Source organism: Amborella trichopoda, chromosome 10 (genome assembly GCF_054954075.1).
Source record: "Amborella trichopoda isolate Santa Cruz 75 chromosome 10, AtrichopodaSantaCruz75HAP2 v2.0, whole genome shotgun sequence".
NCBI classification, from domain to species: Eukaryota; Viridiplantae; Streptophyta; class Magnoliopsida; order Amborellales; family Amborellaceae; genus Amborella; species Amborella trichopoda.
In genome coordinates, this window is record NC_142345.1 from 36,494,525 (window position 1) to 36,517,037 (window position 22,513).

General features: G+C 35.8%; 1 protein-coding gene across 4 annotated transcripts; it reads left to right on the forward strand.

The window, feature by feature from the left end:
* The first annotated feature begins 821 nt into the window (after nucleotides 1-821).
* On the forward strand, nucleotides 822-11,368 carry LOC105420137 (Putative thiol-disulfide oxidoreductase DCC). 4 transcript variants are annotated; one of them, XM_088849898.1, is made up of 5 exons: nucleotides 822-1,184; nucleotides 2,397-2,789; nucleotides 3,067-3,237; nucleotides 6,953-7,132; nucleotides 10,954-11,368. In XM_088849898.1, the coding sequence occupies exons 4-5, from the start codon at nucleotides 7,027-7,029 to the stop codon at nucleotides 11,181-11,183; spliced, it is 336 nt and encodes a 111-aa protein (XP_088706024.1). In that variant the 5' UTR covers nucleotides 822-1,184; nucleotides 2,397-2,789; nucleotides 3,067-3,237; nucleotides 6,953-7,026; the 3' UTR covers nucleotides 11,184-11,368. The 4 variants fall into 3 exon arrangements, 3 of the variants coding, with proteins under 3 accessions (XP_088706024.1, XP_011620912.1, XP_088706025.1); XM_011622610.3 differs by lacking the exon at nucleotides 6,953-7,132; XM_088849899.1 differs by lacking the exon at nucleotides 2,397-2,789 and having other exon boundaries at nucleotides 835-1,184.
* Nucleotides 11,369-22,513: the final 11,145 nt, after the last annotated feature.

Consider the following 22,513-nt stretch of genomic DNA (forward strand, 5'->3'; position numbering starts at 1 on the left):
ATTTCAAATTGAAAAAAATCCTCCAAACTGGGTCTTCTTGCCGAGTACAAGTTAACTATGCTCCCAATATATGCTAAATGTTTTTTCCGGTTCTCCTTTTGTAACTAAGGATATTTTCCGTTCTTACAAGGAGATCACAATCATTCTTATATATTGGATGTTAAATTAGATGACCTAAAATATGTTACAAAGTTTGAAATTTTTTTTGAATTTTAAGTCTAGTCAATGACATGTTTACAGTCGTTCAATTCAATATCTAACAATAAAAGTGATTATGAACTTCTTATTATTATCATCATCATACCTTTTTTTTCAACCATTTGAGACCGACTACATGAATCTTAGTCCACCATCTTGCTCTATCCATGACCTCCTTGTATTAAAAATAAATATCCTTTATAAGGTGCAATTTGCATATGGAGGCATCCATAGGTATCGAGGCAATGTGCACCTTCAAATTTTATCATGGTATATAATTTTGATGTAAAATGTTATTAGGATTATCTCAAAATCTATTTTTTATATCTAATTATAAATTTTAAAAATAGTTAAAATCACGTTGATCTATAAACATATCACAATCTTGAAATGAATGGTGTAGATAATATGTTATAAAATTTACTATTTATAAGACTTAAAATCTTGAGAAAATATCACCACATACTTTATTTTCAACTTTCATTTTTCCTTTCTCCTGAAGTTGTAAAACCTATCTTACTACGTAAAAATTCACTTTATTATATCTTCTAACGTAAACATATTTTATTTATTTTTTATTAAATGTTTTGGCCCAAACAAATTTGTAAAAAACAATGTTTTTTAAAGCCCTCTCTCGTCATGATTTCCTTTCTCTTTCCCCCTATCGACCTCTCAAACCTCCGGCCATAATTTTGCGGCACCGAAACTGGTGACAGAGCGCTTCAAGAGAACACGTTTTGATATACTTTGAAAGGTGCATTCACAGTAGTGAATCAGGTTTGCTGTTGGGATCCCCCATCTAGAGAGAGAGGCTACTGCTCAAGAGGGCGAGAGTAAAATGCCCGATCAACAGAGAGAGAGGTAAAAGGGGCAGCAACACAGCGGCAGTGGTGATCTTAGAGAGAGAAAAAGGGGCGTTGGTGGTTATAGAGGAACAAAAACCTCCGTCAATTCTCAGCAAAATTCCGGCCATTCAGGCTTTCCAGGTAAAGAAAATCACAAACCCCCTAAAACCCACCTCAAGAAAATCACCAATCCTCATTCTCCGGGGAAAGTTTCTGGCCAAATCATCCGATAATAAATTCCGGCGCCCTGCTCAACCCAAGAAAAGAAAACCTCTGATAAACCAGCGAATTTCCCCATCACCACTATAAACCAGCCTATTGTGCTCACTTTCCAGCCAAAATCCAGCCATTCTCCCCCAAATTTCACTATAAAATCCGTGAAGCTACAACAATAAATAGACCAAAAAAAAAAAAACTCAAGAATCAAACCAGCGCCTAATTAAACAAAGCACCCAAACCCACATCAAGAATCCATGTAGAGCCCCACTTTCTGGTCTAATTCTGGCCAAAAACATGATGGAAAAAACTTTTATCTTACCCTGACCTGATCAAACCTTGGAACCCAGTGAGGTGAGAAAGCAACCTTAGAGAGATAAAAGTTTAGAGAAAGCAACCTTAGAGAGAAAGCAACCCAGTGAGGTGAGAGAGAAAGTGGGACGTTGCAGAGAGGAAGCCAGTGAGGTGACGACGATGGCAGCTGGTGGTGGGTTGGAGGACGCGGCTGCGAGGTTGCTGCCTGATTTCGGGTGGTGAGAAGGGTTTGACAGTTGGCGGAGAAGACTGAAGGGGAAGACTGAGGGGCAGAGAGTAGGGAGAGGGAAGTGATAGGTGGAGAATAGGGAAGGGGAGTGAGAGAGGAGGAGAGAGGGAGCAATGAGGTGGCGGAAATGGGGGTGAAGGATGGTGAAAATGGGCAGCAGAATGGCTAGAAAAAGTTAGAAAAAAGATGTATTTTTTAATTTATTTGAGTTAAAAGTTGGAAAAATAATAGATAAAGTTATCGGAGGTTAGAAGATAGTTTTGAAATTTTGAATTTAAAAAAACTAAAAGGTGAAAATGAGGTTTATATGAATATTTTTTAAAAAAAATTTTATTTTCCATAGTCATAAATTTTGACGTCGAGATTATAAATCAAACGGATTTCCAATATTAAAACGACGACCTTCTGATAGATTTTTGAGAGGCATCCGTAGTCCTATATTATTATAATATTAAAACGATTTTTTCGATAGATTTTTAAGGGGCATCCGTAGTTCTACATTATTAAGATGTGGCATCCTTGCATAAACTTTTTCCTTCTTTATATCTCCTTAAAATAGCCCTTTGAAATAGCTCTTTCACCCAACGGAACAGATATACACAGTGCTCTATTGGGAGCATAAACGCACTTTCAGAAGCACTTGGAATACTGGCGTAAAGGACTGGAGATGCTCCCATGGAGTGAAAATGAAACCCTTTTAATCGTTTTCGCTTCGTCGAACTGGCGATTCTCTACAGATGTACAGGTCACTCTCTCGAGTGGTTGTTTGAAATCTCTCTCTCGAGTGGTTATTTGAAATCTCTCTCGAGTGGTTATTTGAAATCTCTCTCTGTGTTTATATCAATCTATGAGTGGAGGGATTGTTCGACCATGGGCGAGGACAATGTACCAATACATGGGCTCCTCGCCAAGCGTTGCAGCTCTACCAGGCCTCTTACAGCCAGGAGTGGTCATTTATGATGGCGTCTGTCATCTTTGTCACAGAGGTACCGCAACAAAAATGATAAAAAATTCCAACTTTTTTTTTCTTTTTTTGTTCTCTACACCCAATCAATAGTTTTTGAGCAAAAATGAAAAACCCAATATTCTTTGGCTTTGATTCTCCATACCCAGTCGAATCGGAAATTCTTTGCTTTTATTCTCCAAAGCCAACTAATATTTTGATGAATAAAATTGTATAAAGAAGGCATGATTCTTTGGCTTGGGCTCTCGAAACTATTGGATAGTTTTTTTTTTTCTCAATGGAGAGATCTTTTAATGCAGGGGTCCGGGCCGTGATCAAAGCCGACAAGCATCGAAAGATTAAGTTCTGTGCCCTCCAATCGAGGGCTGCCGAGCCTTATTTGTTGTTCTGTGGCCTTGATCGACAATCTGTTCTTCGTAGGTTCTTGTTTGTTGAAGGCCCTGGATTGCCATGCCATCAAGCATCTACAGGTGGATTCTTAAATACCCATTTTATCTTTCGTTATTGATTCTTATATTTTTTGCATAATGAATCTCTCTCTCCTCCCCCCCCCCTCCCCCAAAAAAAAAGGAAAAAAGCTATTTCAAATGTTTATATAGAATTTATATTATATTCTTTTACATTGTGATGCATGATTTGAATGAGAAAGGTTTGTGTATCTGGAAGTTTTGGGAGGGCGGCAATAATTTCTTGGGCATCAATGATGTAACACTGCTACTATGTACCCAGAAATTTGGTTGTCCTTACTTTCGGTATCAATTTTATGTGCTTCCTACTTAGCCTGAACTACATTGTGAGGTTATATTCTGTCTTGTTTTAGGATCTATAAACAGATATTTATTGTCGAACTTAGGTCCATGATTTTTTAGATTTCATCAGAAATGTTGTGTGACCATAACATCTCTTCAGTCCGCGGACAATTACGCGGCCATGGCCTCGATTCATTGGCACAATGGCTTACATGCCTTGCTTTCCTTGGCTTTCATTGCTTTAGAAGAATCAATCAGATGTGATGTGTGATTCCTTTCTTTTTTTGTCAAGGACCTACAAAATCCACCTGGTTGCTGGAATTTTACTGCTTAATTATCTGGAGATTTTGAATTTAGGATTTTGCTCAAAAAAGCAGTTATTTACTTATTCCTACATCATTATGGGACAAAAATATACTTTCGTTATGTATTCCCTTTGCTTGTAAAGCTTTGGAATGCACTGGAATGTGTTGGTCTCTATTTGTGTTTGTCCATAATCTCGTGTCAAGAAGATACTTATGAGGATGAGTTGTTGACAATAATCCCATTGCAACACCATCAAATACATTTGAATCCTGAATATGATACTTAAACAACTCTGAAAAAATGCATTTTTGTCTCTTTGGAAATCATTGTATCTGAAATCAAGGCAATGCTAGCCTTCACTTCATGATTTTCAAGTTTAACAAACCCACTTTACATTAAAGATGGATTAAGAAATGCAGCAGCATCATGAATGGGATGAATTGTATTTTCCTTTCGCCTTTTTCCGAAATTCTTTAGCAATTCAAGATATCTAGATTCATTGCCATTACAATTCTTCTTTAGTACTTCCTTTGCCCTTTGTACCTTCCATGGTTGACCCGTTACTATCAACCAAACAAAACACCTTAATAAGAGGCTCTGATGTGGTGATTATATCTATCGCATCATTCCAAAATTTTGAGCTTTGAATTATTTCTATGAATTTTTTCCCATTTTAACTCTTGCTATAACTTAAAGTGCTCCATTTAGAAGATGCAACCATCAATCTCAAACCCTATTTTATTTGCAATATGGACTGAACCATCAAAACGTTAGCAGCAAATCTAGTTTTACCATACCTTTTCAGTTCCCTTCAATTTGTGTGCTTTCTTATTAAATCTAAAATAATAGAATTCCGACACAAAAAATCCACTATCAAACATAGCACCCTTTATGACATCTTTTACCCAAGTAACTTCTTTATCAATATATTCTAGAAGCAAATCTATCCCATGGGCAGCACACCGTGATTTATGAATATGAAGAAATTTCGATTCTATTATATCTCCAACAACTACATAATTTGATCTATTGTTAATCACAAGTTGAACAATATTTTGTGGACCTCACTCCTTAGTGACTTTAAGAAGGACCTTTTGAAGAAATAATGCAGTTTTTCTATGCTCAGATTACTCAAATGCATTTATAAACATTGACCCCTTTGGACAAGAACAACGAAATTATGGAAAGGCCGATTTTTCATATCCGACCACAACTTTGACATCAAAGTGCATCCCGATTGAACTCACAACTTCTTTATTGAAGCTACATATGCATCAACTTCTATCTTAAGTTCTTGTACCAATTTAGTGCGAAGAGATGAGTAACTTGGTAATGTGTAACCATCACCAAAATTGATGCATGCATTTATCATATTAACAAACGATTGTGTGTTGATAACATTAATTGCAATACTGTTCACGGACGACTTTTTTATTAGCAAAGCCTTTATCTTTCTTGTTCAACAATGTTGGTAAAAAAATTTGTTGCAAATGAGTATTGCTAGTAGAGGCATCAAGTGATGCATTAAAATTACCTAGGCCTATTGAACTTTGATCAACATTTTGAGTGTATGATATGATTTTATTCTTCTTCTTTGGGGGCTTGGAAGATACCTCATGTGTCGCACATACAGCCAAAGCTTGTACATCTTCAGGAACTTGAGAGCACGGTCTTATATCATTCCCTTGTTCTCTTGACAAATGATACTTGAATCTTGTAATCCCTACAGAAAAGCCTTCATCACAAAATTTGCAATACAAATTATTATTTTTTAAATAAGACAATATCGATAAGCAAGTTTGATACTAGAAATATCAAAATGCAAAAGATAGAAATACATATTTAGTGGAACCCACAAGACATGTATATCAATATTCTCTATATAAGGGAATTGGTATTTGATATTCCAATAAAATTTCTTAGAATATGTCAAGAATTGTAATAATTAAACTTCTTAAAATATGCCAAGAGTTGTCAACTATCTTACAATACTGAAAATATTTTACGCAAAATTGCAATGCCCATATTGTATTGCAAATTTGTGGTGAAGGCTTTTCTGCGGGGATAACAAGATTCAAGTGTCATTTTTCAAGAGAACAAGGGAATGATATAAAATCCTACCCTCAAGTACCTGATATTGTACAAGCTTTGGTTGTATGAGTGACACATAGGTATCTTCTAAGCCTCCACAGAAGAAGAATAAAATTACATCGTACACTCAAAATGTTGATCAAAGTTCAATTCTGATTTGCAACAAGTTATTTACCATCATTGTTGAACAAGAAAGATAAAGACTTTGTTGATAAAGAAGTTGCATGTGCATTCATCATGAATAATATTGCATTTAATGTTATCAATGCACAATCATTTGTTAATATGATAAATACGTGTATCAATTTTGGTGTTTGTTACACAATGCCACGTTACTCATCTCTTTGCACTAAATTGGTACAAAAACTTTGGACAAAATTTTATGAATATATAACAACATCTTTATCAACAAAGTCTTTATCTTTCTTGTTCATTAGCATATGAAAGAAATTGGAATGCTTTTGAGGCAATACTAACTAAAAAAAAGAATAGATTGATGCTAACTATATTAACCGACTTGGTTTACATATGAGTGAACTCGAAGATGATGACTGCATCTCATGAAAGTGAAAAGCGTGATTGTAGTGGAATTAATCTTGAACAACTTGGTTCATTTTCATGAGATTTTCAAAGAGACAGATAATGAGGACACCGCCACAGATGATGATGATGACGATGCATGGCTACCTGACTCGGGGCACCTTCCCAAACTCCTTACTTTTAGATTAACTCTAATGACTCTACCATGTCTTATATTTAATTTTGAATTATTCTAGCGACTATATTATGCCTTAATCATTTTTTGTTTTTGCCTTATGTTGTATTTAACTTTGGATGTTGGGATGAGAGTCATGAGACATCTAAAATTGATTGACTTAATTATGTTAGTATAGTAAAGTTTTCATGGACGGATTACTTATTGATGACTTTGACAAATTTTATTTTTTAGAATTTTAAAATTTAATTTTTTTAAGACTTAGGATGCCCATTGTCATTGTCAATCACATAGAGAGTCTGATGAGAAATTTTTTGTGCTCAGGGATGGGTGTGGCACAAAAGTTCCCCTTGGATGACTTGTTGTTTGTAGACCTAAAAGATGCAGGGGTCTGAGCAATGGAAACCTCAAAGATTGTAACACTGTGCTACTTGGCTAGTGGTTGTGCCACTTTGCAAACTCAGAAGGATACCTTTGGCAGCATGTTGTCCACCATAGATACAGGTAAATGACTTTGGATGGCTATCCAAGGGCTCAACCAATGCAAATTCCTCTGAAGCATGGAAAAGGGATTCTTTAGTCTCATCCGTGATTTGTATCCATTTTTCTATTAATCTAGGTAGAAGATCAGGCAGCGGAAGGACATTAGGGTAGGGGAGTCTACTTTAGCTTCTTTCCACCAAGTTTATACTTATTTGTTGTGGTCCAAAAAGTCAATGCAGCCAATCTTACAAAGTTGTGAGAGGTCAGTTGGTTCGGACCCCTAGGTTAAGGAGGAACCCAGTGGATCCGAAAATAATTGAACCAGCATCTTTGCTATATCTTCTGAGGGGGTGTCACATTCCGTAATTTGGGAGAGATGGAATGGTGTGAGTTCCTACCCCCGCCGACTCTTTCTCAATATCATCCTTCTACCATGCCCTCGACCAAAGACTCTACACCCTGGTCATAGCATACAAAGCTTGGTTTTCTCTAGAGTTGTCGATTTGGTCAGGTCAACCTGTGAGCCTGGTGGGTCCTACCGACTTGAGTCATGGTTTAGTTCCAGCTTTTAGACTAGACTGATCGGGTCCGGGTCCAAAAGTACGGGGACTCAAGAGTGGGGTCAGGTCCGGATTCAGCCTGGACATCATCGGGTAGGGTCGGGCCCGACCCTGCATGTTAGTTTCTATATAAACATATGTTTTATATTAAGTGATATATGTAATATATTTTTGTATTTCTTATTTTGTTATTATATTTTGACCTTGACCCAACCTGTCAGGTCTAGGTCCAATCGACCTTGGACAGGTCGGGTTGGCTTCAGGACTGGCCCAAACCAGACCTGAATCGGCCCGATTGCACCCCGAGTTTTTTCTTGGTCCCCCTAAAATCTAAGCCTTCAATGGGTGGTTTTGTCCAAGAACGCTCTCATGAGTGATCTATTATAGAAAGAGTCACTCTTACCAATTGTTGTGTTATGTGTAAAGAGGTCGAGGAAACCAAAGATCACTTCTTTATACATGGCTCAATGTTGGGCCTCATTTCTCTAGTGCTTTGGTTGGGTGAGGGTTATGCCCCAAACGGTCCACAGTTATTTTTGGTGCATTTCTCCTCCCCATATCCTTCCTTGGGACTTCTTCGTAGGCATGCCCCTTATTAGTAATGATTTGACATTGGTTTGGAGCACAATAATAGGATATTTGAAAGCCAAGAATCTCAAATCGAAGGGTGCAAGGATCGAATCACGTCAACAATGGAGTTTCTGTTTTCGCACCGGTGGATTTCATGCGAAACTGGAAAGTCATTCCAAACTCAAAGTTGTGATGACTGTTCTAAGATGAAAAATCTGGGTCCTCCTGTAGACAGGTGTCGTCAAATTAAATTTTCATGACCACTCCCTCAGCAATCCTGGACTAGAATGGTATAGGGGCCTATTCTCGTCTCAGCTTTTGCACTCATTCTCGAGCTCTATCGGTACAGCAAACCCCACGTTAGCAGAGTTATTGGCTTTATTGGAAGGCATGAAACTTTTTGGCACCAACTTGGTTCACTTTTGCCTCCCGGAAGGGAATTCCCAGAATATAATTTCTTGAGCTTCTAGGACATCCCTTTTTCCCTGGAGATTAGAACCTATTTTTAACCAAATTCCTGAGATTACAAGTTCACAATGAGTACCCTTCAAGCATGTGTGGGGGGGAGGTTAAAGAAGCAGCAGATGCATTTGCAAGAAATGTCAGCCCAAAATTTTGTGATGTGTACACCATAGCCAGGAGGGACTTTGATGTTCCCCCCTCTTCTGTATTGGTCTGTAAATTAGTCCTTTGACATCACATTTGATACAAGGCACAATGGCACATAGTGTGGTTTGTATAGAGCCGAGGCTCTAAACAATCAAAGTAAAGTGCACCTTCAAATAGTGTCGAGAAATGTGGTTTCAATACTCGAAATCTTTTCGATAGCCTTAAAATATATTTTCATCTTTAATTATAAAATTTGAAGTTTAAAAAATACTGTAAATCGAGCAGATTTATGAAAATCTTGAAAATTGACGGTTCAAAATGCGTTACAAGACGCACTATTTCCAAAACGTGAAATCCATTTTTTTCTCATGTCCATGCATTTTGATGTCGAGATGATCAATTTGAGGATATTTGCGCATCAAAACAACCTCTTCTAGTGAATTTCTGAGGTGGGCTCTAATTTGATTGTTTAGAGCATCAGCTCTATATAAAGTTTTTCCCCCAAGCAGTATTTCAAAAAGCGGTAGGCGGCTGGAGGTCCAGGCCGCCCAAAGCCTAGGCGGCCCAGTAGAAAGAAATTGTTTTTTGGGGTTTTTCTCTCTCCAAAATAGGCTCTAATGGGTTTTAGGTTTCAAATGAACTTAAAACCCACAATTTTCCCTCTTTAGTATTAAAAAACAAAAGACCCAAAAATGCCATCAACGAGGGACATTTCCGCCCTTGGGCAGGGGGCTGACCTTGGGCGGCCGCCTAGGCGGGTTCCCGGGCGCCTAGGGATATGCGCCTAATTTGGCTACCTAGGCCTCCACCCAAGCCTTTTGGACCGCCCAGGTGCTGGGCGGTTTGCTTTTTAAAACACTGCCCCCAAGTAAAGGGCATGCACATTTGAAAAAAAGATGATAGAAATGTGGAAAATGTGGGAATTACCCAAGATAAACATGTTGACTTGAAGAAAAAAAATGAGAGAGCAATATAGAGTACAATGTAAAAATATGTCAAGTAATGTGACGGTATCGTTTCTTTCTAGCTGAGATGCCTCTTGATGTATTGAGAAGTTGCTAGCAATATTCTTTTCCATGAAGCCCCCTATATGATTTCAATGCCCTCTTCAGTAGGAGAGTTAGTTTTATTTATTCAGTTGAATCTTTCTTTCTGAAGAACTGGTTGTTGATTTTAATACACACGTAGTGGTCGGGTTGATAGCCAAAGATATCTGTAGCTAGAGGATTGATAAAGCCACGTAATGTTTTTGTATTATACTCTGACATGCATGTATGGATTAATCGACAATGACGTTAATGTGATGTGTCATAGGCTCTGTGTAGGCTTCTACAGAATATCACCATTACAGTTGAACTGTCTTCACATACTTTCCATCTTTTCTGCACATTTCTCACTGTCGTTGCTTGCTTGCGTCTCTCTTGTGTTTCTTCAGTCTTGTCCACTTAGATCTCTACCAAGCATAAATATTCAAAAAAGAAAATGTTCCTGGAAATATACTTAAGATGGCAAATATTTCATTTCATTTCATTACGTTTTTCAGTAATTTCCTGCTCTCGTTGCGTCTCTTTTGTGGTTTATAATCATATTTTTAGATAAGCATGATTTCTATAATTAAGTGAGACTTCTCTTCCAATAGAGAATTATTCATCTGCTCTCTTGAACCTTGGTCCTCCTATACAACTACACAGAGGCTTTCTTTATTTAATTTGCTCTCATTTAGATGGTAAATCATTTGTTTATTTAATTTGCTTTCTGGGTAGTCTAGGGAGTTGATTGCTTTGGTTGTGTTTTCTTTTGTCTCTATTATGACGGAGTTCCTTATTGTAGATCATGATGACATGCAACATTGAGTATTAGGCTGTATCCTTCTATCTGTTGTACTTCATCTTGAAGAGATCTCAATGGATTTGAGCAGGAGCACTAACACCTAAGTCTCCTAGCTTCACTATGAAAATAAGCAAATTTCATAAATTGTTTGTCATACAATAAACGCATAAGAATTTCTGCTCTACCATTTATTTTCTTACTTCCAACTCTAGTATCACAATTGAAGGTTGTGTTTCAGAATGCAACTTAACACTTGATTGTAAATGGTTGCAGCGGCACTGAAAGTTTTGTCCTACTTGCCACTCCCTTATTCTGCACTAAGCATCTTTTTGGTAGTCCCTACTCCAGTAAGGGACATTATCTATGATTATATCGCGAAGCATCGATATGAATGGTTTGGGCGAGCTGAAGATTGCATAGTTCCTGATGGAGATGTACTTGATCGCTTTATCGATAGAGATGAGATGGTGGAAAGGCTAAAGAAAGGTGAGTCTGAGGCATAATGCACTCGACTTCTGCAGTGTACCCATTGCAACACAAGTGCGCAAAACAAATTTTTTTGTTATAAGCAGTAGTCAGGGTTTGCTGTTTACCGTGGTGGTGTTTTTTTCTTTGGTTTGGGGGGGAGAGAAAGAGAGAGCAGTTGCAGTTGAGGACTATCAAGCAATAAAAGCTAATCCCAACAAAACCATGATACTTAATTGTACAATGTCCAAATGATTTTCTCTGTTCATCGTTGGGTTAATGTTCTTCAAATTTTTTATTTTTGAAACCAGGTGTCATTCTGGTGATAATAGTACAAATTAAAATCCAATTTAGAGCATCTTTGCATTTCTAAACCATTTTAGTGCATCTTTTCGGATTCACTTCTCACTATCAAAGTTTAGAAAATAAATCTGTAAAATTTTTTAATTTGTCCTTTAGGGTAATGAAGATAATGAATTCCATACCTATAAAAAAAATTATCATGAAAACTTTCAAAAAGTTGAAGCTCCAGGAAGGCATCATTGTCGTCTATTTAACCTCTCAAAATTTTCAACGGGTAACAGCAATATGCTTTTCCCATTTAACTTCTCAAAATTTTCAACAGGTTGGCCAAAGGTTTAAGGGTAACAGCAATATGCTTTTCCCATTTAACTTCTCAAAATTTTCAACAGGTTGGCCAAAGGTTCAAGGGTAACAGCAATATGCTTTTCCCAAAGTATAGGGAATCAGTTAAATGAAAAATTAAGATTAAACATGTCCAAATTAATCTTCCAAATCAACGAAGTATAGAAGTGTCAAGCATAGAGACTTAGCACATGTCCGTCAGGACTCTTTAGATTCTTAATGGACTGATAAAGGGTAGCCAATGATACTTATGGAGCTAAAAAACAAAGTGAGGACAAGGCAGCTATGTTCCTACTGCCGATTCGCCTTGGTCACTCATGGTTTGAATGAACACCCAAAAAAACTGACTGAGGAGCTTATGTGATGTAAATAAAAATTAGGTTTTTTTGTTTTTGTTCTTTTTTGTGGAGATTTGAGGGGTAAAAAGGATATTTATTTTAGAATTTTAGGAGTTATCTGGTAGATATAGGAATGACTAACTTAGGTGATATGTTCTAAACTTTAGAAAGTTAATCTTTTAGTTAGAAATCAAACTTTTGATAAACATATAATTAGAAAGATTATCTTTTTTAGGAAAGAAAGGAGTTTTAGAAGGAGAGATAAATGTGTTTTTATTTATTTATTTCAATTGTATTTAAAGGGAAAAGGTCCCTCTTTGTAAGAAAATGAATAAAGTTCTCATGAAAAGATATTTTTGGGTGGATTCATTCGTAAACTTTCACAGGATATTTTTTCTCAAACTTTAATTTTTTCGTTTATTATTGTATCTCCCTTTATCATAATGAAGTGAAAAGGAACCAAACAGGAATTAGATTTTGAGCACTGTGGAGAGCAAGGAGGTCGCGTACCGAGTAGGTGTGCAGAAGATTTCATCAAGTAAAAGTAGTCCCAAAGCATAGACATAAAGAAAGGTCCAAAATGTGCTGAGTATAACCAATGTTCCAATTGATGTGGGAATATATACGAGCTAATTTATTTTTTGGTATAAGATAGTCACAATCATCATCGATCATTAGATTTGAAATGGGATGGGATGGTTGGAGATGTCCTTGAATGGTCAAAAAGTCCAAAATAAACTTTATCGAATCTTATGACAATACTTCAATGGGTAGGAGTTTAGGGATAAAATATTTAGGTATAAAAATAAAGGTTCTTATATTATACCCAATTGATGTTATCAATATCCCATGGTATCCCCTTGTTACATGGTTACTTCAAATGTCATACAAAAAGAGTATTGTCCTCCATTGTGTTCAATTAGTGACTGCTTAAGGTTCCCTAACAAAATTTCAACTAACATGAAACCCCATGGACCTCAATCCCCATCATGTGGTTACAGGGTTTTGATCCTTACCTCCAAGGCAGTTTTCTCATTTTGGCATCATCTAACTTGTACGTGGCAATGCATAACCCTTCCAACTTCTCGACACGAAAATCCATAATATGAGAGGCCAATTGTCCGATCTTTTACAACCTGAACCTTTGGCTTCAATCGAATTCTTTAGATTGTTTCAAGCCTTTAAGAGGTGACCACAGCTTCTCTTTCTACGATTTTACGACCTGAACCTTTGCCTTCAATCGAATTCTTTAGATTGTTCCAAGCCTTTAAGAGGTGACCACTGCTTCTCTTTCTATGACGTCCTTGCTTAGTCCCTAAACAAGATGATCTTTTCTAGAGTTATCCAATATAAACCCCCTCTAGCTTTGCTGATTGAAGGTTTTTGAAGACAAATATTCTATTCAATGCAGTCCAAGATAAAAATCACTCATGCAGTGAATTTCTGGGACTCCTGTCCAATTTCTAAATACCTTATCGATGACATAGTGTGCTAGTAATCTGTCACAGTTGAGGAATGTCACAAACAATGTGCTTGTACACCTGCATCAAATAATATAAAGCTTACATCTTATGCTACCTCTATCTTGCACAAGCTACCTCTATCTTGCACAAAGGGAGAAAGGAGAGAGATGTTGAACATGAGCACTATAAAGTGCTTAGAAGTTCATTAGGAATAGGAATGCTGGTTCCTTCTGGAAGTCCCATATTGGATAGGTATTGATTTAACTGGTTCGAAGACACTGTCAGATTGAGAGTGGAGTGTGATAGAAGTCCACAGATCATGCGTTTGAGTTTGCTTCTCTCTCTCAATTTTTTTCCCATGAGCATCATCAAGATTGCCCTATCACCATTGACAGCTTCTAATGACCTTTTTATATACAACATGGTACCAAAGCTAGGCCATTGAATTTGGAGGTTGTAATGTAGGTGATATTTTCACCTTGGTTCAGGTTTCCTCTGTTCTCTTTGTTGCATTTACACGCGAAGTTTGCATCTGAGTGATTTTCACCTTGGTTAGGATTTCCTCAAATGTCTAGAGCAAACTGAGGTTCAGAGAGTGAACTCTGATGGAGGTTTAATATACTGCTTGAACTCTGTTGTACAGACACTTCATTCTCTCAAAGCCAAAGGCATAGTAAGTTTCATTGTAAGATGCTTTTCACTGTAGTAGTCAAACTCAAAAGAAACTCTGGCCTATAAATATCGAGTGCCATTGCTTCCAAAGTTCTTCATGAGAAGAACTATAAGAATTGGAAGAAGAACCATGAGAATTGGAAGGCGTGGCTTAAATCTACTTTCTAGGGCTCGGCCTATGCGATGTAACCAATGGAAAAGTGGAGAGGAAAGGCTCTACACGTAATCCAAATCTTCTGTCAACCAGGGCAAAAGTAGTCTGGGATCGATCACCATTGTGCATGAATAGGTGAGCGGCACGAGAATATATTCTTTGAAGTCGAGCTACAAGCATGTAAGCAACACAATGGCTCCATAACTGAGTTTCCTCTGGGTGAAAGTTCTTTTTGATCAATTAGAAGTGATTCACATTAAGATAAGAATGGTAACCCGAGTCGCCTTCATCCTGAAAAATCGGACTGGTGTTGACTCAAATACCAAGACAGCCAGCCACATATAGAAGAGGCTATAAACTATTGATTCATGAAGAAGCAATTCTTTAAAGAGGAAAATTGGAGTAAAAAAGTGGATCCAAGAAAGAGGAGGGCTGTAATGAGGCTTTATTAACTAACTCTGGTGGGAGATCTTTCTATAGAAGAAGATATCATGGTTCTGAAATATCCCAAAATAATCAAGACTCCCTGCCACTACGACCTAAAGCCACTAGATCAAAGCAAGGTTCCTATTGTGATTGTGGGAAAGGTAAGCTTTATGCTAAGAATGTTGGCATAAGTAAGGAAAAAGAGGGCCAGCCCCAAGCCAACCCTGTCGAGCCCTATTTCAGGCCCAGCTCTCAGGCTGGGGTAGCCTGGTCCTCAGGCCACATTTTGTGGCCTATGACCTACTTTTTCAAGGTCGGACCGTGTCCGGCCAGCCCATAACCAGCGCTACCCAACCCAAGTTGCTATTTGCAAATTAGCAAAGAGCTTGAATTGAAGGAGATTCTTTAAATATCATTAGTCTATGTAAAAGGCAGTAAAGACCACCTTGCTTCTCATGGAACATAAAAGTTTTATCCTCCCCCTTATCCAACCATCCATTTTTAATGGAAAGCTAAGATTGCTCCAATCACAATGTCATGTTTTATTTTAAATTTTTTTTCTATAAGCTATTTGGACACCAAATTTTGGACGTCCATTCCTCTATTAAACTCGCACTAACGAAAAAATATAAAAAATTTATTTCAATAAAATAAAATAATCAAAATACCCCTGAAAGTTTCAAGGGGTATTTTGGTTATTATATTTTATCGAAAAATTATTGTTAATATTTTTTATAGGTGCGCCCCAATGAGAAGATGGCACGTACCAAATTTCATATTCAGAAAATTTGTATATATATATATATATATATATATAGATGCTACAAAACGCCTATAGGCGAAAATGAACAATGATTTCACCTACCCTCATTACCGTTTAAAGTTCATCGCATGGTCACATTTTTCCGGTAGTGGTTTATTTTTCATTTTTTTTTCTACAAATCGAAATGACTTGAAATTTAAATCATGTGTTCATAAAAATGGGCGAATTTACAAAAAAATATCAAAAACATACTTTACATGAAATAAATTGATCAAAATACCCCCAAAAAGTTTCATGGGTATTTTGGTCAAATAGTTTTTTACAAATTATTGTTTTTATATTTTTATTAGGTACGCCTCACTAAGATGTCACACGCTCCAAATTTTATATCATTCCGATCTGTAGAAAAAAAAATTAAAAATGAAACACTACCAAACAATCGTGACCATGCGATGAACTTTGAACGGTAATGAAGGTAAACGAAATCACTGCTCATTTTCACCTATAGGCGTTGGGAAGACTTTTCCATATATATATATATATGTGTGTGTGTGTGTGTGTGTGTGTGTGTGTGTAGAAAAGTCTTAAGTGTTTCGCCTCGTCATCGATGTGATATGTCTGAGGCGGTTATTGAATAGAACCGCAACAGACAGCGCATTGTCTGTGGCGATCTTAAATAATCATCGTCTGAAAAATTCAGATGGTGCCGAGCCTATGGACGAAAACATTGTTCATTTTCGTTTATAGGCATTGCGTAGTGACTTCCCATATATATATATGATGAGAAGAATGAATGCCTAAAATTTCATGTGATTTAGATTTGTAAAAAAAAATTAAAATAAATACAAAATGAAGTCGTGACCGTAAAATCTACTCATATTCAATATGGGCTTTTGGGTTCATATGTAGATATGAGCTAGTAGGCTAGCCTCAACACTTTCTTATATATAGGATGCGGTTTCCATGCGGCCAACCCACAAATTGTAGAAATGCGAGCTTGGCAATAAATATACTTTTTTAAATATAATTTGATCCTAATTTTTGGAGAATATATAATCTTTAACATGGGGACTATGAATATAAAAAAATAAATAATTTTTCAAAACTAGAAATAATAATTATATTAAAAAAACATTTGGACCGTTAGTTATAATTGTTTTTAGATGGACCACCTAGTTACATCCATCATTAAGATGGATGCTTTGTACCTCTGGACCGGATACTGTAAAAATGTGGTCCAACCCACATGAAACAATTTTTCATATGTATATATTTATATATATATATATATATATGAAAAAATTTATATAAAGGCAAAGCTCTAAACAACCAAATTGGAGCCTACCTCAAAACGTTCATTAGAAGAGGTCATTTTGATGCCCAGATATACTCAAATCGATCATTTCGACATCAAGATGCAAGAACACGAGAAAAAAATAGGTTTCAAGTTTTGAAAATAGTGGATCTTGTAACGTATATTTGGACCATCAATTTTCAAGATTTTCAAGTTTTCATAAATCTGTCGATCTACATCATTTTAAAAGTATTAAACTTTATAAATAAAGATAAAAATATATTTTAAGGCTATCATAAAGATTTCCAATATTGAAACCACATTTCTCGACACGATTTGAAGTTAGGCTCTAATTTGATTGTTTAGAGCCTCGGCTTTGTATAAAATTTTTCATATATATATATATATATATATATATATGAAAAATTTTATACAAAGCCTTATATATATATGAAAATTTTTATACAAAACCGAGGCTCTAAACAATCAAATTAAGGCCCACAGCAAAATTTTCACTAGAAGAAATTGTTTTAATGCTCAAATATCTTCAAATTGAATATCCCGACAGTAAGATGCATAGACATGAGAAAAAAATAGATATCAAGTTTTGAAAATAATGTATCTTGAAATGCATTTTTTTATCGTCAATTTTCAGGTTTTCATAGATATGCTTGATCTACACTATTTTTGGAGCTTTAATTTTTGTATTTAAATATAAAAATATATTTTAAGACTATCACAAAGATTTTCAATATTGAAACCATATTTCTCGAAGGTGCGCTTTACTTTGATTGTTAGAGCCTCCGCTCTATACAAACCGCAACCTTATATATAAAGAGAGAGGGAGAGGGGGGAGTGAATGGTAAGGTCGCATATATGGATTGTATGGACAGTGCACACAACAAATTCAAGCAAGTACAAAGCTTAGCACATGACATTACATGCTCATGGAACACAAGACCCAACAATACATGACAAGTGGAACATTTTGTGCTCAGAACAAACAATAAAAAACACAGGAAAGGCAGTAAACACTAGGTCTAGGACTCAAATTAAATCTACTCCACTTGTGGAGGGATCCCACTTATTTAAAATCCCTAATAATCTATGTTTGGGACTACAATAGTTATTACTAGGATTCCCAAGTCATAATTTTTTATAGTCATAGTGATAATATATGCCATGGCTTCTAGCAAGTGAAGTAGCAAAAGCATGCATGTCCAAATCCTTGGCTGTGGCATGCTCCGAACCTGGCGTCCTCATATTTTTGGCATTGGGTCTTGCAATGGTTGGTATTCCCGCACTCTCCTGACCATGTTTGGCTTTTCTTTTGGCAAACCTTGGCATCACCTGTTCTAAACTCTGCACCCAGAAGAGAAGAAATCTTCATTTAGAGGAAAAAAGAGGCATACAACTTAGCAGGAAATAAAATGGCTATGAATGGGTTGGTTGCTCTTTTTTACTTGGGTTTTTCTTTTTTTTTCCTTTTTTTTTTTTCATTTCAATATGGAGAAGGCCTGCTTCCCGTAGTATAAGTGGAACTCAATATATCGCACCCACCACATTAACCATCTATATGTTGAGTCCATTCCAACAAGTGCATAGTTTGTTGTAAGTAGGGAGAAGGTCCACTACCCATAGTATAAATGGAACTCAAGATATCATGTCATGGCAACTACCACCCTAACCACCTATATGCTGAGTCCATTCCAACGAGTGTATAGTTTGATGTATAATTTAGTAAATTGTACTCGTTGTACACCAATTTTGGGTAGAACTAATGAAATTTTTGTTGACATTCAAAGGAAAAAAAAAAAAAAACATTCGAGTTTCTGTTCTTTCAATTTCTCAGGGCAGAGGTTACCTAGTGAGGCACTTAAAAGAACTCAAGTAGTCATGTTGGGTTACATGAAACTTATATAACTTCATTTGCCCGAAAAACGTTTGACAAGCAATGTAGGCCTACAAAAACGGGTGGTCAAGGGCACGGGAGGTAAGACCATGTGCTTTGGTAAAGGTCACAGTCACATTTAGTTATTAAAAATAACATTATTATAAATTAGGGCTAATTGATCGTGCTCAAAGTCTGAAAAGCACATTTTTTTCAAATTTTTTGACAAGTTCCAAACCACCTAATTTCACATTTGATAGCTAAAAAAGATTGTCACCAAACAAAAACATTCTTACCACAAAAATAAGAAACTTGTGACTCGATGCATGTACCCCAACCTTTTTGGGCCCCTATTTATATGGTTTAAATGCTCCCTCCCTCTCTCCCTCTCTCTCTCAAGAACTGGTTGGAGATCTCAATAGATGCTTACAATATCTACTCACAAAAATCTCTCAGTATGAAAGCCTAATGCCCTAAGGCTTATTCATTTGGAAACTAGAGAGAAAGTAGTGCTTATTTACCTGAGGCCAAAATGAGAAGCAAGACCAAGAAGAGGACAGAGAACTTATTTGGGGTCACAGTCATGGCCATATTTCAGTAGGTGAAATGCAACTACTGATTTGATGACAATGTGTGTGTATGTGTATCTTGTGTAGTGTCCCTTGTGCTCTATTTATAGGCCACAAGATCCTTTGGGATTGAGTGCAGTGCCTTTCATAGCTATCTAGAGCTATCACATGAATCAAGAAGATAAGATATGAATATTATTAAACAATAAAGTGTAAAAATTGATAGTGCTAGTATGAATAATATTAAACAATAGAATGTAAAAGTCGATGGTGCAAGGTCAAATAAAGAAGGAAAAAGTGTTGCTGCATCCATATCCATATTAATCCTCTATCAATAATTTATTTTGCAATTGATTTTGCATTTAAAATTTTACAAGGAGATGAAGTTGACCACCACAATCATGATTCTTAAAAAAAGTGGAATTTAAATCTTAAGAATAAATAATTTAAAAAATTAATTTTGTTTTTGAGATTCATGACGGTGCGATCAAGATTGTTAACTTGTTAAATTTTGAATCCAATATCAATTTCTAAGATCCAAGTTCCATCTATCTCAAAAATGGATTTTCAAAGAAAACTGCACTTTAATTAGATGCATTAGCTAACCCATGAAATAAACACTTAAAAAATTAATTTTGTTTTTGAGATTCATGACGGTGCGATCAAGATTGTTAACTAGTTAAATTTTGAATCCAATATCAATTTCTACGATCCAAGTTCCATCAATCTCAAAAAATGGATTTTCAAAGAATTAGATGCGTTAGCCAACCCATGAAATAAACACTATTAAAGTAGTGTAAGAGTGTCATTGATTAGATACAATATTTTAAAAAACATTTCTCAGATTTTGCTGACTCACCCCAAGCTATCTAATTTGACTTTTAATGAATAGGAATAGTCGTAAGCTTTTATACAAAAAGTAAATGATCTATTTGTAGAAAGTCCTTATCATTAAATAATAGATGTAAAAATTGATTGTACAAAAACAGATATTATTACACAACAAAATGGAAAAATTAATAGTGAAAGGTCAAAGAATCCTCTATTAATGCCCAACCAAAATATTCATTTCAGCACTGATTTGTTTTCTAAGAATTTTACATTTAAATAAAATTGACCACCACAACATTGAATTTCAAAAAAAAAAAAAGTACACTAAATTCAAAAAAATATATTATTTAAAAGTTTATTTTATTTTTCGAGATTCATAATAGTGGTGATCAAATTATCAATATGTCAAATTTTGAATCCAAAATCGATTTCTAAGATCCAAGATCCACCGATCTCTAAGATGGATTTTCAAAGAAGACGGCACTTTTAATAAGATGCAATAGCTGGCCCACCTATACCCCATCAAATAAGTACTATTAAAGTAATGTGAAATCAATAGATATTGTCCACAGAGGGATAAGTCTAAAGTCAAGAAACTACGCATGATTAAGATATGAGATCTTCTATGCTTCTTCTTTTTTTTAACTTCAAAAGTGGACTAGGAGTTTTTTTCTTTATTTCCCACTAAACACGATTTAGATTTGAGATCTTCTACGCATCTATTTTATTAACTCAAAAAGTTGACTAATGTATTTCTTTCTTTTATTTTCTGGTGAATTGTGAGATCTGCACTTATGTGTAAACACATGAAGTTATTTGTTTCCCTTCTAATTCATTTTTCTTTTGGTTACACACAAAATAACTTTTTTTTAATGGAAAATCGCTATATTCCCAACTATAATGCGAGTAGGCAGAACAAATTTCTTCCTGTATCAACCAATGTTCTTGGAATTCGAACTCGGCCGAGTCAGATTTATGTATGGCTGAGGCAAACTCCGAGAGCTAACTCGGGCCATATTTAAAATGATTAATACTACCTTATTTTTGTTAAAAAACTTAATTGACCTTTCTATGTTCTTTTTTCTTTTTTTTTTAGTTTTTTAAATATTTCAAGGTATAAATCAAAATTGGATTAAAGTAACATTTATTTAAAACCATTCGATGTGAAATCGGATAGCTTTGATGTATCACAAAGTTCGAGATAATTTATCGTGAAGTTTGATCCGGTTCAATGGAACAAAATGCATCTACCCAATTGTAAGTAGGGAGAAGGTCCACTACCCATAGTATAAATGGAACTCAAGATTTCATGTCAAGGCAACTACCACCCTAACCACCTATATGCTGAGTCCATTCCAACGAGGGTATAGTTTGATGTATAATTTAGTATATTGTACTCGTTGTACACCAATTTCGTGTAGAACTAATGAAATTTTTGTTGACATTCAAAAAAAAAAAAAAAACATTAGAGTTTTTGTTCTTGATTTTTTGTGTTCAATTTCTCAGGGCAGAAGTTACCTAGTGAGGCACTTAAAAGAACTCAAGTAGTCATGTTGGGTTACATGAAACTTATATAACTTCATTTGCCGGAAAAACGTTTGACAAGCAATGTAGGCCTACAAAAACGGGTGGTCAAGGGCACGGGAGGTAAGACCATGTGCTTTGGTAAAAGGTCACAGTCACATTTAGTTATTAAAAATAACATTATTATAAATTAGGGCTAATTGATCGTGTTCAAAATATGAAAAGCACATTTTTTTCAAATTTTTTGACAAGTTTCAAACCACTTAATTTCACATTTGATAGCTAGAAACGATTGTCACCAAACAAAAACATTCTTACCACAAAAATAAGAAACTTGTGACTCTGCATATACCCAACCTTTTTGGGCCCCTATTTATATGGTTTAAATGCTCCCTCCCTCTCTCCCTCTCTCTCTCAAGAACTGGTTGGAGATCTCAATAGATGCTTACAATATCTACTCACAAAATCTCTCTCAGTATAAAAGCCTAATGCCCTAAGGCTTATTCATTTGGAAAATAGAGAGAAAGTAGTGCTTATTTACCTGAGGCCGAAATGAGAAGCAAGACCAAGAAGAGGACAGAGAACTTATTTGGGGTCACAGTCATGGCCATATTTCAGTAGGTGAAATGCAACTACTGATTTGATGACAATGTGTGTGTATGTGTATCTTGTGTAGTGTCCCTTGTGCTCTATTTATAGGCCACAAGATCCTTTGGGATTGAGTGCAGTGCCTTTCATAGCTATCTTGAGCTGTCACATGAATCAACAAGATAAGATATGAATATTATTAAACAATAA

Bases quoted from the DNA above. Each gene is read 5' to 3' on its own strand.
- LOC105420137 (XM_011622610.3), top strand. From the start codon at position 2,651: ATGAGTGGAGGGATTGTTCGACCATGGGCGAGGACAATGTACCAATAC. The intron at 2,790-3,066 runs GTACCGCAACAA...CTTTTAATGCAG, and splicing joins CTGTCATCTTTGTCACAGAG to GGGTCCGGGCCGTGATCAAA. The intron at 3,238-10,953 runs GTGGATTCTTAA...AAATGGTTGCAG, and splicing joins ATGCCATCAAGCATCTACAG to CGGCACTGAAAGTTTTGTCC.